Source organism: Carlito syrichta, unplaced genomic scaffold (assembly GCF_000164805.1).
Source record: "Carlito syrichta isolate Samal-C Ts95f unplaced genomic scaffold, Tarsius_syrichta-2.0.1 Scaffold305304, whole genome shotgun sequence".
Taxonomy (NCBI): domain Eukaryota; kingdom Metazoa; phylum Chordata; class Mammalia; order Primates; family Tarsiidae; genus Carlito; species Carlito syrichta.
In genome coordinates, this window is record NW_007249400.1 from 19,864 (window position 1) to 38,807 (window position 18,944).

Consider the following 18,944-nt stretch of genomic DNA (forward strand, 5'->3'; position numbering starts at 1 on the left):
CAGTCTCACTCATCATCAGAGAAATGCAAATCAAAACCACTTTGAGATACCACCTAACCCTTGTAAGAATGGCCATCATTAATAAGACAAACAACAACAGATGTTGGTGAGGTTGCAGAGAAAAAGGAACACTTCTACACTGCTGGTGGGAATGCAGACTAGTACAAACTCTTTGGAAGACAGTATGGCGATTGCTGAAGGAACTAGAAATTGACCTTCCATATGACCCAGCAATTCCCCTATTGGGAATATACCCGGAGGAACTCAAATCATTCTACAAAAAAGATACCTGCACACGTATGTTTGTAGCAGCTCTATCCACAATAGCAAAAACATTGAACCAACTGCCATGTTGCCCATCGAGGCTGGACTGGATAAAAAAAATGTGGTACATATACATAATGGATTATTACGAAGCCATAAAGGACAAATATATGGACTTTGCAGCAAATTGGATGGATTTGGAGTCTATCATACTCAGTGATTTATCACAGAAACAAAGAACTGAGTTTCATATGTTCTCACTCATAAAGTGACCTTGAACAATATAACGCTACACAAAAGCGATTGGCAGTAGCGGAAAACTGTCAGGGGAAGGGAGGGGGACTAGCAGTTGGTGGAAACTGCTAGGGGAGGGAGGGGCATGCCTCGTCAACAAGGGTACCTGCATGGTCAATGTTTGTATACATAACCCTGAATTGTACTCCACATCTTTATAATAAATAAATAAATTTTAAAAAAGAGAGATTCAGGAAGGAGAGCATCCAAAAAAATAATTAAAAAAAAATAAAACAACAACAGATGCTGGCGAGGATGCGGAGAAAAAGGAACACTTCTACATTGCTGGTGGGAATGCAAACGAGTGAAACTTCTTTGGAAGACAGTGTGGTGGTTCTGAAAGAACTAGAAATTGACCTTCCATATGACCCAGCAATTCCCCTATTGGGAATATACCTGGAGGAACTCAAATCATTTTACAAAAAAGATACCTGCACACGTATGTTTGTTGCAGCCCTATTCACAATAGCAAAAACATGGAATCAACCATGTTGCCCATCGAAGCTGGACTAGATTTTTAAAATGTGGTACATATACACAATGGAATATTATGCAGCCATTAAGAAGGACAAACATATGGACTTCATGGCAACTTGGATGAATTTAGAGTCCATCATACTCAGTGATCTATCACAGAAACAAAGAACAGAGTACCATATGTTCTCACTCATAAGTGGACCTTGAACAATTATTTTACTATAAGAAAGCGATTGGCAGTAGAAACTGTCAGGGGAGGGGGGGATTGGATTGGCAGCTGAGGGAAACTGCCAGGGGAGGGAGGGGCATACCTCATCATCAAGGGTACCTACATAATCAATGTTTGTATACCTAACCCTGAGTTGTACCCCACATCTTTATCTAAAAAAAAAAAAACAAAAACATGAGAAAGCAATCCACACACTGGGAGCAGATTTTTGTAATATATATATCTGCTAAGGACCTGTGTCTAGGATATATAAAGAACTCAACAAATCAACAAGAAAAAGACATAAAACCTAATTTAAATGTAGCAAAAGATTTGAACAGTCACTTCCATAAGAGGATTTTAAAGACATAAAAAACATATGAAAAGGTTCTCAGTATCATTAGTCATTTGTGATGCAAACTAAAATTACAATGCGATATCACTACATACACCAAAGTAGCTAAAATTTAAATACTGACATTACCACGTTTGTGAAAATACAGAGCAAATGGAAAACCTCTTACATGAATGTGGGAGAGAATTCTGGTACAACTACTCTGTAGGTGTTTGGAAGCATCTACTAATACTAAGCATACTTTTATATTCTATGACCCAGCAATTCCATCCCTGAGTACATACCCAAAAGAAACAAGTGCTTAAGTTACCAAAAGAAATGTAAATGGATGCTCACAACAGTTTTACCCATAACAGCCCCAAACAAGAAGTGATCAAAATGTCTATCAACAGTAAAAAGGGTAAATAAATTGTGGTATAAATGAAATAAATAAGAGCAATGAAAAACACTGAACCACTGATACATACAATAACATCAATGAATCTCACAGACACATTGAGTGAAATAAGTCAGACACAAAAGAGCACATGATTCCATATACATGAACTCTAAATCAAGCAAAACTAATCTATGGAGACAGAAGTCTGAATGATAGTTACTTGGAGGAGACACTGACTGTGAGGATACCACATGGTATACCGCAAATGGTCTGCGCTGTGATATGGGTAGTGGTTAAAAGGGTGTATATATGTAAACATTCGAACTCTACACAAGACTTCTGTATTTTACTCTATGTAAAGTTATTTTCCTCAAATTAAAATAAATGTTTAAAAACTCCAAAAACCTAGTGTTGTAGAGGCATAGTAATAGATAACTAGATCAGTGGAACAGAATATACAAACCAGAAATACACTCATGTATTAAAGAGATTTCAGTTTATAATAAAGGTGATTTTTTTCCCTTTATGCCTCTGAATGTTGCACATGTAGATGTGATTCTTGAAAACATGGTAGCCATCTTGAGACCCCCCAACAGGAACCAGCCTAAAGGGACAAGCAAGTAGACTAAAGATGGCAGAGGAGAATGGAAGGAGCCCAAGTCCCTTGAAGATACTAATGCACCACAACTCTGGAGAGCTTTACTTTTGAGTTTCTTACTATTTAAGATTTTTTTAATATCCACTTTTATTTGGATTTCAAAAGCATCTTGACTGACGGAACAAGTTAGAAAGTTGTTGAAATAGTTCATGCCATTGAATAGTTTGGCTTAAGTTCAGCAGCTCCACAGGGAGCCACAGACTTTCAGAATAAACTCTCAGAAATTTATTTCATTATGAGGCTAGAATCTCTGGAAGAAGGGACATCACTTACCTGTCCGGTCAACATCCTTTTTCATGGGCAGCACAGTATAATCTGGTTGCTCATCTGAGGCCTCAAACATCCACTTGGGCTGCAGCATGGATTGGTGCTCTCTCTGGGGACTTCGACTGCCTCTAACCCTGCTCCCTGACCCATCCAAGAGCTGAACCTGCTGTAGGTACGGGATCCGGAAAATCCTGTTTTGGTCCAGGCTTAACTTCTTCAGTCTGCAATTAAGGAAAGTAAATACAGAATCACAGCAATAATGATACCTCAGGGATATTTACCAAGCAACTTTAGGGAAAAAACATGGAATCAGGCTTGAACACTTAATCCTCTTGTGTGACCCTGAGTCAGTGATATACTCTCTCTGGGTCTCAATATCCCTATCTCTAAAATGGCACTAAGATTTATTAACCTTTCAAAGTTTTTGTGGAGATTAAATGAGACAATATATAAATGGCCTGGCACAGTGTTACCCATTAAATAGCAGCTGAATCCAAAGTCAATTTTACAGGGACCTAAAACTTAACCATTTAAATGCCAGCATTTTCTTTACTTCGAATAGGTAGAACTCAACGGTTAAACTTCTTTTTCTGATTTTTATTTCCTGTCTCCACTCTCAGGATCAGGATCCTTTCACAGGTAATATCTCCTCCTACCCTTCTTTCTCTTTGTTGCTTTTAATTCAGTCACATGATCAGAAACATCCTTACTAACACCCCACTTTTATGGAGCTAAATCTCAGAGGGGAAAAATGACTTACACATGGCCACAAAGCTGAGATAAGAGGTGGAGCTGGGATTTAAACCCTAGCCCTTTGGCTTCCTGAGCAGCACTCAGAGTGAGAAAAGCTGGGGGTTAGAGAGGGCCCTGCAGAGAAGGGCTTGTGGCTTTACCTCCTGAGCCCAGCCAGGCTGGCAAAGCAATTGGGGTTGGAGAGTTTGTTGTCATCTAGCATCAGTGTCTCCAGGGCTGGGAACCTCAGGATGTGCCTCTTGCTTGTCAGCGATGTCCTAGATGCTTCCCTGTGAGTGCAAAGATCTTGGGTAATGAGCAAAGATAGGGGATAAGCTGCACCCAGGAAGCAGTGGAAGACAGGGAATCAATCAGGAAGCGTAACCAGCTTGGGTCTTCTCTAGTGCCCAACAGAGTCCCTGTAGAGATGCACAGAAGGTATAAGTCCCTCCCCACTTTCCCCTATCCCAAACTCCACTCATGCGCACCATTGTCTGTATGGAGAAAAGTCACACACATCATTGAGACCAGGTCATGGCAGGATAGGGGTGATATTGATAGTGGTTATGGAAAATAGCAGGGTGGAAGAGACACGACCAAGTTGGAGCATGTATTCTGCAGGCAGAACACTGCATAATTTTGGCTCAGGGTTGACTCCTTGTGATGCTATATTACTTAGTGTACTGGTAACCATGGGAGCACCAGGAGACAATGCCCTTGTTGTGGACCACAGCTTTACCATGAAGTGGGATGAAGTATGCTGGACTAAGGGCACCATCTCTGGCTGCAGTGAGGTTCTCAAGCGACGTCATACAATGCACACAACAGTAAGGAGTTGAGAAGTCTCTTCTTAAATTCAAACTCTGAGGATTCCCAGAAACACCTGAGAGTGAGATTTAAGGGGCTGATGTCTTGAACTACACAGGTGGGCAGGAAGTGGTGGCACTTTAGGTACTATCATGGTTCTCAAGCGATGTCATACAATGCACACATCAGTAAGGAGTTGAGAAATCTCTTCTTAAATTCAAACTCTGAGGATTCCCAAACACCTGAGAGTGAGATTTAAGGGGCTGATGTCTTGAACTACACAGGTGGGCAGGAAGTGGTGGCACTTTAGGTACTATCATGAATGGGATCTCATTTGTGTCCCCAGGTAGATGAGGCCTAGGTAACTCTATTCCACACACAAGCAGATAACTCAAATAACATTTTAATTATTTCCTCCACACTCCATTCCACCCGTGCACCACATAATATACAAAGGCATAAAAACACACGGTATGTACACATATAAGCCATAAACACACAACTAGAGGAACAGAAATGAACATTTCTTCAGAGCCTACTGCATTCCTGGCATTGTGCTGTTTTATATATGTTGTCTCAGAATAGCATTGAGAAGGATAGGTATTATTTATTTCCTTTTCAGATAAAACAAAATAAAGCTCTGAGTATCTTGCCTGAAATCTCATACATAAATAGAAGTGGGAGAACTCGATCTAGAACCCAGATCTGCCAGACTCCAAAACGCACTCCCTTTTCACCGCCACATACCACCTCTCACACTTACATCTTCTAGCTCCTGTGAATTAAAAGGTGGGGAAATGGAAGGGGTGGCTGTTGCCCAGGCTAGAGAGAGCTTAACAAAGGTAGGCAGTGAGTTCAAAAGCTAGGATTGTGATGTACACCTGAATATTTCACAAGTGAACTTACAGAAGGTATATTCTAAATGAATTACTAATTCATTCGTTCATTCACACTCAAGAATTTTTTAAACATACATGTATATAGCCAGGTACTGAGAATACAAAGAATAAAAGAACACATTCCTCCCCTCAAGGTGCCTATAGTCTTTAGTAAGTGGATACTCTGTACACACAGTGGAACAAAAATTATAATAAAAATAGTTGGGGAAGGCACCTACTTGGGGAAGGCAACGTTTAAGTGAAAATATGAAGAATGGAGGGAGAATTTGCCATGATCTTAACCAGTGTGAAAGAGATATAACAGGGAGAAAAATCATATCTTTGTGGCTGGATCTGTAACCTAATTAGAAGCTCCGGGAAGCCGGGCTCGGTGGCTCAGCCTGTAATCCCGCGCCTTTGGGAGGCTGAGGTGAGTGGATTGCCTGAGCCCGCGGGTTCAAGATGCGCTTGGGCAGCAAGACCTCATCTCTACAATAAATCAAAAATCAGCCGGGCGTGGTAGCGCATGCCTGTAATTCCGGCTACTCGGAAGGCTGAGGCGGAAGGATCGCCAGAGCCCAGCAGGTGGAGGCCGCGGTGGCCGGGAGTGGCCACTGCACTCCAGTCTGGGCAACAGAGTAAGACTCCAACTCAAAAAAAAAAAAAAAAAAAGAAGAAGCTCCAGGAAGCCATGTTTCCCATCCCGAGGTCCAGAAAGACACAGACAGCTCATTTGTGAAGAATAGTGTGGCAAGTCACAGAGAGGAGGAGATGTGAATGCAAAGAGACAGAACTTCCAGTTTGCTCCACAATGCTCAGGACCTATGGGCAGTATGGGACATACTAAGGCATGGCTGTGAAATTCCCCAATGTTCTTACAATAAATTCCTCTATTTTTGCTTACTCTAACACTGACAGATTTCTGTAGATTATAACCATGGCAAGTTATGACTTAAAAAAGGGAGAGGTCAGATAAGGTTTCAGAAAGAGTCCTGACAGCAGTGTGGGGAATAGGCTTAAAGACCAAAGACCAGAGACAGTCAACAGAGAAGGCAGGAAGCTTTCAAGATCACAGGTAACTCTGTTTTCTTCTTTCTGAAAGGACCAACTTCCACACACTGAATTTTTGTTGTTGTTGTTGTTTGAGTTGTTGAGTTGTTGCCTGGACAGAAGTACAATGGCACAATCATGGTTCACTGCAACCTCAACTTCCTGGGCTCAAGCAATCCTTAGGCAACTGAGTAGCTGGGACTAGAAGCACACACTACCATGCCCTGCTAATTTTTTGATTTTGTTTTTTTAGAGACAAGGTCTTGCTATGTTGCCCAGGCTGGCCTTGAACTCCTGGGCTCAAGCAATCCTCCCACCTTGGCCTCCCAAAATGCTGGGATTATAGGCATAGCCACTGTATCCGGCCCATACACTGAATTGTTCATCTCTACCTGAGAGCAATTACAGAACAGTGTACAGCAGCTCTATCAATTTATAAGTGATTGGCCAATCTTTATTTTAGTCCAGTGAAATATGAAACAAGCCTTCAAAAAATTGAAAATTTGAAGAAACAAGCCTTCAAAAAATTCCTCTTAAAAGTTCCATAATGAAGAAGCTGGCTCTGTCTTGTCTCTTGTGACAAGTAGTACTGTTTTACCTTTTAAAAGTTCTACCCTAATTACACCATGGGAAAGTTATATTTTTGTCTCTACAATGATGTTTTAAAATAGGGGGGCAATCATCAGATGAGTAAGGAGGACAGATGCCACGGTTCAGAGGAAAGCACCAGTCTCTCCTGCTGAGCCCCTCCTGTGGCAGTTTTGATAGAAGAGCTCTTTGAAGTAGCACAGTCTGTCAGTAGTGGAGAAGCTGGGTTTCCAGCAGCTTAGACTGGTGTTATTTTTATCTCTTATCTTGGCAAACAGAGCATCATTTAAAATCAGAGGCATCTAACTTAATTTTTTAGAAGCTAAGAGTATGCACAGTGGTTACATTCAGCAATGGGAATTCATGTGCCACATCAGAAGCCTGGAAAGGGATCAGGATCCCTGAGCTCTGGCTCTGGGGATGCTGCTGCTTTTACTTGCTGTGTGACTTCTGACTGGTGTTGAGCATCTCTGGGCCCAGATCCTCTATCTACAAGGTGAAGGAGGATTTCTTTTACTTTACATTTTAAGACTTTGGATCCGGCTAAATACACTGCATAACAGACTGAACCAATGCCTGTAGCAATCAAGATGAAACTTAACAAGAGCTTATGCCAGACAAGTATCAGATCACCTTCTGTGTTAACCTACAGAAAACACATGGTACAAACACACAGAATGAAGGAGACATGGCCTAATAGACTGCTTGTGTAAAAGAGAATTTATGGTGTAGCTGCTTAAAAACAAGTGCTCTTTTAGGTGGCATAACTAGGAATACACTGATTAAAAGAAAGGAGCTGACAATTCACCATCTGCTCTGTGCTGGTCATGACTGAGAAAGAGGACTTGTGTGGTCCAAGGCAGAAAGGGAATGGGCCTAACTGGAAAACCAAAGTAGCAGATTTCAGTTCAAAACAAGTAAGTATTTGAAGTGAGTCAAATATGACGTTCCTAACTCACCCAGACAGAGATAAGAGTAAGAAGCAAGACACAAATAGTTCTGAATAGATGAGGTATACGATGAATGGGAAAAAGTGAAGAGAAAGGATGGAGAAGCAGGTAGGCAGGCCATGAAAAGCCTCATGAGCAGCAGGAATGGAGCTTGTCTTCAGGACTGTGGGAAGCTGCTGAAGAACTTTAAGCAGGGCAGTGATAGAATCACATGTGCATTTTAGAAAGATCACTCTGGCTGATGGCAAGGAAGATTGAGAGGTGACAAACTGGAGACAGAGACCAAACAGGGAGATAACAGAAATGAGCAGGTTTGAGAAAAACGTAGGAAGCACGATTCACAGCATCTGGTGATCGAATGGTTGTAGTAGGAAGGGCAGAATTCAGGTTGATGCCCGGGTTTCTATCCTGGACAACTATGTAGCAAATGGAGAGAAGTGCCAGTCACCGAGGCCAGGGAAAAAGAGAGAGAAGGAAGAGATTTTGGCATGGAGATGTTTGTGATTACTTTGGTACTATAAAAAGGCTAAATAGGCTTACAGCTCAGAAGATGTTGGAAGGGATGAGATCACCAATAAAGAGTATAAGGATTAAGAAAAACAGTAGGATGAAGGTGATCAGCTGAGGAGCACCAACATTTAAGAGGTTGGCAGAAGAGGAGGCCACAGAGCATATTGAGTATAGATAGATAAGTGGGAAGAAAATAATGTGGGGCTCCAGACAAAAACATTTAAGGCACACTGATCTCAAGTAATACTCTGATGCAGGTAGGAGCACATTTATTCTCCCCCATATTCTCCATATATAAGGAAATGGAAGTGCAGGGTATGGAGTCTTGCCTTGCTTTATGTAACAAGACTTTCCACTGACAACAAATAGATTTATGAATAAAATATAAAAAGAAAAAATATCATTTTAATATGTATAAGAGATGTGAAGTCAGAAAGAAAGCAGCATACCAAAGTAAAGCACTAGATAAAGCCAGGCACAGTGGTGCACACTTGCAATCCCAGCAATTTGGTAGGCTGAGCTGGGAGGATTGCTTGAGCTGAGAAGTTTGAGAGCAGTCTAAGCAACACAGTCTGACCTTATCTATACAAAAATTAGCAGAGAGTGGTGGTGTATGCCTGTAATCCCAACTACTTGGGAGGCTAAGGTGGGAGGATCACTAGCGCCAGGAGTTCAAAACTGTAATGAGTCAGAAGTATGTACTGCACTCCAGCCTGGGAGACAGAATGAGACTCTCAACCCTGACAAAAAAAAAGCAAGTGCTTTAATCTTGAGGGCATTTGCTAATCCGGTTGAAACTGAACTATGGTTTGACAGTATCATGGGGCTAGAGACTCAAACTGCAAGGCACACTGAAGATATAGAGGGAGACCTATTACATGAGTTTGGGATCCTAGAGGGATACACCATCCTCAGGATAGAGTAAGCCAGAACTAAACTCACACCCCTAATCCCACAGCCAGGAGAAAATTGTCTTGACATGAACAGAGAAAGGGAAGCAGAAGGACAGAACTGTAGCCCAAATCTACGGTTCAGCCCAAATCACCAGAGTGGCCAGAAAACACCCAGTTAGGAATTTAAAGTGATTTCATACTGAGTGCCCTAGGCATCTGGCCAAAACAAATGGAAAAGGTTTATATGGTATTGCAGACTAAATAATATGAGCCAACTCTTTCCCGAGTACAAACTAGAAAATCTCGACAAAATACATATTGAAAAACATCTGCTTTAAGGTAACTGGAAACTAAAGTGCTGTGAAGAATTACGGGGCCAAGATTTGAAAAGAGAAGGAAAAATCCAAAGGTTTCATGAAACACTTTCCCCCAGACTCCTATAGCAGCAGAGAGGTTGAGAAGTTGAGCAGACAGTTGCTAGCCTAGGGGCTAAACACTGGAGTCCAAGGCATGTCACAGAATGGAAGTCTCACTGCCCATACACAAGCTAGGGCATTAACGGGAGGAAATATTCATTAGAAATAGTGTAGTTCTTGTAGATACTGAAAACTAGTTCAAATAATTTCAATTTTTATAATTGAATTAAGATGATTGGGAATTACTAGTAATCTAGAACACAAAAAAACCCCTCGATCTGGGGGAAAAAATTGATTTGGGTTGCCCAATGGGCGAATCATGGCCTCATTCAATTCCCTGACTATTTACATTTAAATTAAAACTAATTAACTTGAAATAAAATTGAAAATTCCTTTATCACACTAGCTAGCCACAATTCAAGTGCTCAACAGCTTAATATGACTTGTAGGTATAGTACTGAACAATGTAGTTACATAACATTTCTAACATTACAGCAAGTTCTATTGGGACAGTGCTAAACTAAGCTGTGTAAAGTTACTGGACAATATCTGCAAATTGGTGCTAATCTCTGGGGATATGAAGGGTGCAGTGGTCCATCACTCAAAGTGGGGGATCATGAAGGTCAGATGGAAGAGTAGAAATTTAGCCTGAGTCTGTTTCACAACAGACCCAGTGAAATAATAAACCTACTTTGTAGTTTCTTCCCTGTTACTGAATGTATAATTGAAATGGACATACTAAGCAACAGGCAGAATAATACCCGCACTTGTTTACAAACCAACAAAGTGAGAGCTATTATAGCAGGAAATGCCAAATTGAAATCCCGGGAACTTTTCTTCCCAATAGTAAGCTGAAAATAATACTGTAACCCTGAGGTAATAGAAGAGATTACTGCCATCACTACAGACTAGAAAGATGGAAGGATAATGATTCCTATGAAATCCCTTTTTAACATTCCTTGTTTATTTGACTTGTGCAGAAGATATCCCTTGTTTATTCAGTTTGTGCAGAAGACATGTTTTGAAGAATGATTGTAGAGTACTGTAAGCTTAATGAAGTGGTTGTTCAGCTGTTGTTCCAGATGTGGAATATTTTTACTGTAGTAACTCAACACAGCTGTTGATACTTGGGATACAGCTAAGGATCTGTCAAATGTTTCTTTCTCTTTATCAATTAGCAAGAACTACCAGAAACAGTCTACTTTCACCTGACAGGGATAACAGTCTACCTTTGTACTCCTCCCTCAGGGTTACATCAACTCTCTAGCCCTATCAAAATTTATTACATAGCAATCTTGATTATTTTGATACCCAGCAGAATATCATGGTGATTGGACCTGATAAGCAGGAAAAGTTGCAAATACCCTAGATGCCTTAGTAAGATACATTTGTGCCACAGAATGGAGATAAACCCTCCCCAAACTCAGAAGACTATCATCTTGATCAATTTTCTTGGCATCCAGGTATCTGGAGCATGTTGGGATATACTTCCAATGTGAAAGACATAATCCTGTACCTTGTACCACCTGTTACTAAGAAAAAAGCATAAAACTTCAACTGTCTCTTTGGATTCTTAGAAGCTACACATAAAACATCTGTGCTGTTCTGACCTATTTACTAAGTATCCCATAACGCTGTCATTTCTGAGCAGAACCCAGAATAAGACAAGGATCTACAACAGGTCCAGACTGCAATGCAAGTTGCTCTTCCATTGGACATTATAACCCAGCAAATGGCAAACAAGTGTGCTATACACATAGTATTACCATACATCCTGAGTCTCAACAACAGTCTGAGTTTTCACCTCTTACACCAAAATAATTATTCACAGTGTTCCTTCTTCCTCTCAACTATGTCCTGGTTTGTATGATAAATTACATGGCCACTCTATGAACAGAGCTTTTTACAGGTGCCAACAGCAGGATCATTTTTGGGCAAAGTTATGCCCTATTCTGCAGATAACAATTTTCCTTTTTAAAAAACCAGTTTCTGGCTTACTGCAGCATATTAGTAGAGACTGAACACCCAACTACAGGACACTAAATGACTATGCAACCTGAGTCACCCATCATGAACTGAATGTGCAGCAGAACTCCCTCATTAAGTGAAAGTAATATTTGAAATCAGGCTCCAGCAAGTCTGGAAAAGTTGCAGGAATACATGGCTCAAATTCCTCTGGCCTACTCCTGTTGTACTGCTACCTCTCCCTCTCCATCAACCCTCAACTAAGGTCCTATGACCAGCTGATTTAGGAAGAAAAACCTCCATAATTTTGCATGATATGCTGGCCTAACAAAAGAGGACTGTTACAATATTTCAGCCCCAAATAGGAGTGGCCTGAAAGACAGGGGAAAAGAAATCCTCCAAGTATACAGAACTTAGAGCAATGTCCTATTGTCCATTTGCTTGGTTGGAGAGATAGCCAGAAGTACAGATCGATACTGATTCATGGGCAATGACTGATTATTTAGCTAAGTAATCAAAGCACGAAAAAAAGAACGGCCAGGTTTGTTGGCTTAGTCTGTAATCCCAGCACTTTGGGAGGCTGAGGCGAGTAGATTGCTTGAGCCCGCGGGTTCAAGACCAGCCCGGGAAACTTGGTGAGCCCTTGCCTCTACAATAAAAAATTAGCCAGTCATGGTAGCGTGCGCCTGTAGTTCTGGCTATGTGGAAGGCTGAGGCAGAAGGATCACTGGAGCCCAGCAGATTGATGCTGGGGTGGCTATGAGCGTGCCACTGCACTCCAGCCTGGGCAACAGAGTGAGACTCCAACTCAAAAAAAAAAAAAAAAAAAAACGGGAAAAAGAATGGAAAACTGGTGGCACAGAGGTCTGGAGAAAAATTATGTAACTGGACCTCTCAGAATGGATAGAGTGGGAAGACTGAGTCCCATGTGAATATCTTCCCGAAACTATCTCCTGCAGAGAAGATTCTTAATGAACAGGTAGACAAGGCAGCCCATTTCATGAATGTCAGTTGGCCTCTTTCCCTGGATACTCTGGTGCTTGCAAAATAGGCTTGGCAGCAGGGACAAAGGTTATGAACTTCCTTTCACCAAAGCAAATCTGGTTATCACCCCCGCTGAATACCCAACCTGTCAATGGCAGAGGCCACTGCAGAGGCCCTAACATGACACCATTTCTGGAGGGATTTATGACATAGCCAACTAGTGTCAGGTTGACTACATTGACCACCTTCCTTCAAAAAGGTAGCAGTGATTTTTCTTACTAGAGTAATTTTTTTTTTAGTTGGAGTCTCACTCGGATGCCCAGGTTGGAGTACAGTGGCATGCTTGTGACTCACCACAGCCTCAACCTCCTGGCCTCAGGCAATCCTTATGCCTCAGTCCCCTGAGTAGCTGGGACTACAGGCAAGCACCACCAAGCCTTGCTAATTTATTTATTTATTTAATTTTTTTTTTGTAGAGGTAGGGCCTCACTTGTTGCCCATGCTGGTCTCAAACTCCTGGGCTCAAACTATTCTCCTACATCAGTCTCCCAAAGTGCTGGGATTACAGGTGTGAGACACCATGAACAGTCTCTTTACTAGAATAACTACATATGTATTTTTGGATACAAATTTGCCTTCCCTGCCCAAATGATCTACACGAAGAGTTACACACTGTTGTTACAATAATACTAGCTTTTATAGTTGCCCATGTATTTCCCTTTAATGAGATCTTTATTTATTCTTACAGTTTTGAGTTACTCTCTAGTGTCCTTTCGTCAACCTGCAGGTCTCCCTTTAGTATTTTTGTAGGGAATGTCTAGTGGTAATGAATTCCTTTATCTTTTGTTTATCTGGGAATGTCTTAATTTTGCCCTCACTTTGGAAGGACAGTTTTTCTGGATACAGGACTCTTGGTTGACAGATTTCTTTTTCACCCCTTATAACACTTTAAATATATCAGCCCACTGTGTTCTGGCCTCCAAATTTTTCTGATAAGAAGTCTGCTGATGTTACAGAGAATCATTGTATGTAATGAGCTGCTCCTTTCCACTGCTTTTAAGATTCTCTGGGCTGGCCTTGGTGGCTCAGCCTGTAATCCCAGCACTTTGGGAGGCTGAGACGAGTGGATTGCCTGAGCCCACAGGTTCAAGACCAGCTTGGGCAACTTGGCAAGACCTCATCTCTACAATAAATCAAAAATTAGCCAGGCATTGTAGTGCACTCCTGTAGCTACTTGCAAGGCTGAGGTGGAAGGATTACCGGAGCCCAGTAGGTCGACACTGGAGTGGCCGTGAGCAAGCCATTGCACTCTAGCCTAGGTTACAGAGTAAGACTCCGACTCAAAAAAATAAAAGATTCTCTCTTCATTTTTTAACAGTTTGATTACAATACATAATATATCTCAGTGGAAAGGGTTCTCTTTCAGGTCATCATATTTGGAGGTCACAAACTATAGAATTTTTTCTTTTCTTTTTTTTTCATTTCAATAGCTTTAGGGAGTACAAATAGTTTTTGGTCTGGGCTTTAAATATACCCACCACTCCCACCTGTGCACATTGTACCCTATAGGTGATTTTTTTTGTCCCTCTGCCTCTTCCCTGTCTCCCCCTTCTGAGTCTCCAGTGCCCATTATACCATTCTTTATGTAGTTGTGGATCCTTAGCATAGATGTTTATATTCATGTCTTATATCAAACTTGTAAGGTTTTAGGCTATTGTTTCTTCAAATAATCTCTCTGCCATTTCACTCTTCTCCTTTTGGGACTTCCACAATAAATAGGTTGTTTCACTCAATGGTCTCACAGGTCTCTTAGGCTCTATTCAAGTCATTTTTTTTTCTTTTTGTTCCTCAGACTTGATAAATTTAATTGTCCTATCTTCAAGTTTGCTGATTCTTTCTTCTGACTGCTCCAATTTGCCTTTAAAGCCCTCTAGTGAATATTTCGTTTGTTTTTATAATTTTCAGCTTAGAATTTTTTTTAGGTTGTCTGTCTTCTTACTGGATATTTCCATTTTGTTCATATATAGTTTTCTGGACCTTCTCCATGTCTTTCATTAGTTCTTGAGCACTTATTTATTTGTTTGCTTGTTTATTTAGAGTTGGAGTCTCACTCTGTTACCTAGGCTGGAATGCGTGGCACAATCACAGCTTTGACCTACTGGACTCAGTCAATCCTTCTACCTCAGCTTTCCAAGTAGCTGGGACTACAGGTACTTGCTGGGCAATTATTTTATTTATAGTAGAAATGAGGTCTCACCAAGTTGCCCAGGTTGGTCTCAAACTCCTGGGCTCAGGCAATCCTCTTGCTTCAGTCTACCAAAGTGCTGGGATTATAGGCATGAACTACCACGCCCAGCCTCTTTGAGCACTTTAAAGCAGTTATTTTAAGTCTTTATCTAGTAGGTCCTCCCTCTTTTTCAGAGACAGTTTGTTTCTTTGTATGCCTTGTGATTTTTGTTGTTGCTGTTGTTTAAAACTGGATATTTGAATCTATTAATATAGTAACTCTGGAAATGAGATTCTCCCCTTTTACCAGGGTTTGCTGTTTTTTGTTTTATTTTGTTGTTTATTATCATAGGTTGTCTCTCTCCATGTCAATGATCAGTCTGAGATGTAAACTTAGGGCATTCTGAGGTCTTTATTATGGTGACCTTCTAATTTCACCCATATATGTGGTTGTTTTTGAATGTCCCAGACTTTAATGTCTGGCACCCAAAAGGGGTAAAAAAAGAAAAGTGAAAGAGGATAAAGAAAAGGCATTGGTGCTTTAAATTTCCTGGAAGTCTCTTCAGCTGTAGAGACAGATATAGGGGTTTATAAGAGTGGGAGTTGGGCATACGTGCAACAATGCCTGCCTGCCTCTGTGGCTGCACCTCTATGATCAGAAACAACAATCAATAATCAAATCAGTGGTCTCTAAAATTTGGAGAACAGGGATATTTTTGTCCACCCTGGCTTCTACAAACCGCATGTGAGTTACTGCAGAGATACATACATGACTGCCTACCATGAGACTGGGGGCTGAGGGATGGGTAGATATTATTGGGCTAAGGGCTGAAATTAACTGCCATCCAAGCCTACCGCTGGAAGATGCAAACTTTCTCTAGAGTTTCACATTTTTATATCAAGCAGATTATACCAATGAAATTGTTGCCTAGGTGAGGACACAGATTCTTAGTGTTTCTTACTCCACCATCTTGCCAGAATCCTCTGATGAAATAATCTTTGATGTTCTATTTACTATACCAGCTAGATGTATTTGGGGAAGTTGGGGTTCTAACTTACAACATGGGATATCACATAAGCCAGCAATCAACAGTGATACTATTTTTCTCATAACCATAGCATAAAGGCCCAGGATTAATGAATAGAAATGAGTGTGGTTTCCCTTACAGTTATATCTAATAATCCACTTGAAAAATTTTGGCTTCTCATTCCTGCAACTTTGGGCACTTATGAGTTACAGGTCTTAGTTCCCAAGAAAGTACTTTTACCAGGAGAAACAAGAATAATTTCACTGAACTAGAGTTTGAGATTGCTACTGGCCACTTGAGTTTCTCATTCCACTAAACCAATAAGCAGGCAAGGTGGGTTTCTACTGGCTGAGTGACCAACACTGTTTATCAGAAGTAAATGTAATTGTTGTTAAACCTTAAGGGCAAAAAAGAACATTGTTGGGATCCAGTGAATTATCTGCTATTCCTCTAAGAAGTTTCATATATTTTAGTTAAAGTTAGTGAAGACGACAGCAATCCAATAAGAGCAATACCTTTAAGGACTCAAACCCTTCAGGAGTGAAGGTTTAGGATACCACAACAGTTAAGAATGACAACCAGCTGAGATGCTAGATGGGGGCTAAGGGACATTAAATGGATGATGGAAAAAAAGATTTATAAATATCCACTATGGCCTCCTTACCAGTTAAGAAAAGACGACTGTAGCAACTATGTGTTTTCACGTGTTTTATGTGTGTGTGTGTGGGGGGGTGCGTGCACATGTGCATATTACATGTATAAACTTCTAGTGATGACTGACTTTACAACTTAGTTTTTAGGTTATAAAATATCCATAACTTTCTTTAGAAAACAACAATGTACTGCATCTCATCCTTTTTTAGAAGCAGTGATAGTGTCTTCAGTGAAAGAGGAAAAGTTCTTTCATGCTAGGTGAAAGGATGTTACAGTTGCTATTGTTGTAAGGAAATTAAATACAGAGAGAAAGGGGAGAGTACATATTGGAGCTCCAAGGGTTGAACAGCACCAGTTATTTGGCTCTTTGTGCTCAGCTTTCACTCCTTCCCTCTGTGCTCTGCTGTGTCTTTTAGGGGGCTGGAGCTACCCTCTTAACTACACTTCCCAGACTGCCTTTCCAACTGACTTCCCACTGGATACTGCCAATAGAAGGGACTGCTGAAAGACTGGGAGACCAGAGCAGGGGGAGAAGCAACTCTCGTTTGGTTTCTGATAGCATTTCTGTCAGCAGCAGTGACAGTACAGCAGCAACGGCTGTATTGACAGTGGTGACTATGTTGGCAGAGGTTCAGGCCTGGCTAAGGCAGCACATCTTCAGCAGATCTACGGTTACATCAACAACTTCTTGAAAAACCCAGCAGCAGGTACAGACTTTGGGGCTTCAGTCCAGCAGTGTTAGCAGCTTCTGATCTCCCCTCTTCTCCGTTTTGTTCTTTCAGCACTTCTAACACCCACACAACAAATTCCCTCTGTTCATCACTGGTGATATTTTAGGTGGAATAAAAGTTCTTTGAGTATGATTTTCAAAGAGTCTTTATCTTTTAGAGGTATATACTGAAATATTCACAGATGAAATTAATCTTCTGGATTCATTTATAGCTGATATATTGAGATTTTCCTTAAGAATAATCTAGGTTACGGTGTGTGTGTGGGGGGGGCACAGATGAAACAAGATTGGCTACAGTCTGCTGTCAGGTGATAATTGTTGGGTGATAGACATACAGGAGTTCATTTTACTGTTAACTCTACTTTTAAATGCGTTCAAAATTTTCCATAATAAAATACCAACTATTATCGTTCCTCCCTAAGAATGAATAAATAAATCCTATCTGTTTGCAAAACCTGAGTAGACTTTGTATTCCTAACTACAGTTTGACTGACACATGTCTTGGCATGGAGAAAGCTTGCCTAAGAATGATGCTAGTACTAAGGAAAACAACATACATGTGCATGAGGCAATATGCAACAGAGTGACAGAAGCTGCACACATGCTCAAGAAATAGAGGTGCACAAAGATCCCTGATAACATCCTGTGCTCCTGATTCCAGCAAAAATAATCCAGCAGATTCACCTTGGGATTTTTCAGATACATGAACCAATAAATTTCATTTTTGTTTAAGCTAGTTTGACTTGGACTTCTGTTACTTGCAAACGAAAGAACATTAACGAATATAATGATCATTGCTATTAGCCCAACCCCCTTGAGCAGCTAACCAGCCACCATCATCACTGTCATCTCCATCATATCTGCCATCATCACAATGAGTAACATCACCATGACTTTCACCATCATTATCTGTAAGCTGGTTAACATTCATTGAATGCCTACTGTGTGCAAAGTACTGAATCCTCATCTAGATGCTGCAGATCAAAGATTAGTAAGACAGAGCCCCTGCCCTCAAAGTGCTCACATCTACTTGAGGGGACTATATATATAATCCTAACTAACTAACTATTTTAAATATATATATTTATGAGGCATAAGTCAAAACAGAATATGCTAAATACTAAACTAATAGGGGAAACATTATAATTAACTGATGCGTAGAGAAAGGAGGATGAGGTGTGGGCTAAAGCAATTAAAGAAGGCTCCTGGTAAAGAAAGGAGGAGAGTTAGAGCTGGGCCTTGAAAACTGTACAGATTCTATATAAGAAGGCAATATAGTGGTCATGAGTGTGGTCTCTGGAGTCAAATAGACTTGGTTCAAATCCTGGTTCTGCCACTGACTAGCTTTGTAACTATGGGTAAGTTATTTAGCCTGTCTGTACCTTAATTACCTCATTTAAAAAAGGGGGCTGATAATAAGACACTTACCGGTGGGAGCTACTATGAGGAGTAAATGAGTTAATATATGTAAAGTACTAAGAATAGTGCATAGCACACAGTATGCACTACATATGAGTTATCATTACTAAGAGAGGAAGGACCAGCACAACCTGGCCAAAGGAATGACTTCAGCAAAGGGGCAGAGTGAAATGTACAAAGTTTATTTCACTCTGTGAATAGACTTTGTTAAT

General features: G+C 40.7%; 1 protein-coding gene across 1 annotated transcript in view; it reads right to left on the reverse strand.

Moving 5' to 3' along the window:
- Window positions 1–18,944, reverse strand: part of LOC103263860 (X-ray radiation resistance-associated protein 1-like) — a 70,137-nt gene that overhangs the window by 17,937 nt on the left and 33,256 nt on the right. Inside the window, exons 8-9 of the mRNA XM_008061516.1 lie at window positions 3,796–3,924; window positions 2,909–3,123 (exon numbers count right to left, since the gene is read on the reverse strand). Coding sequence (XP_008059707.1) covers window positions 2,909–3,123; window positions 3,796–3,924 — 344 coding nt within the window. The remainder of the gene's footprint in view (window positions 1–2,908; window positions 3,124–3,795; window positions 3,925–18,944) is intronic.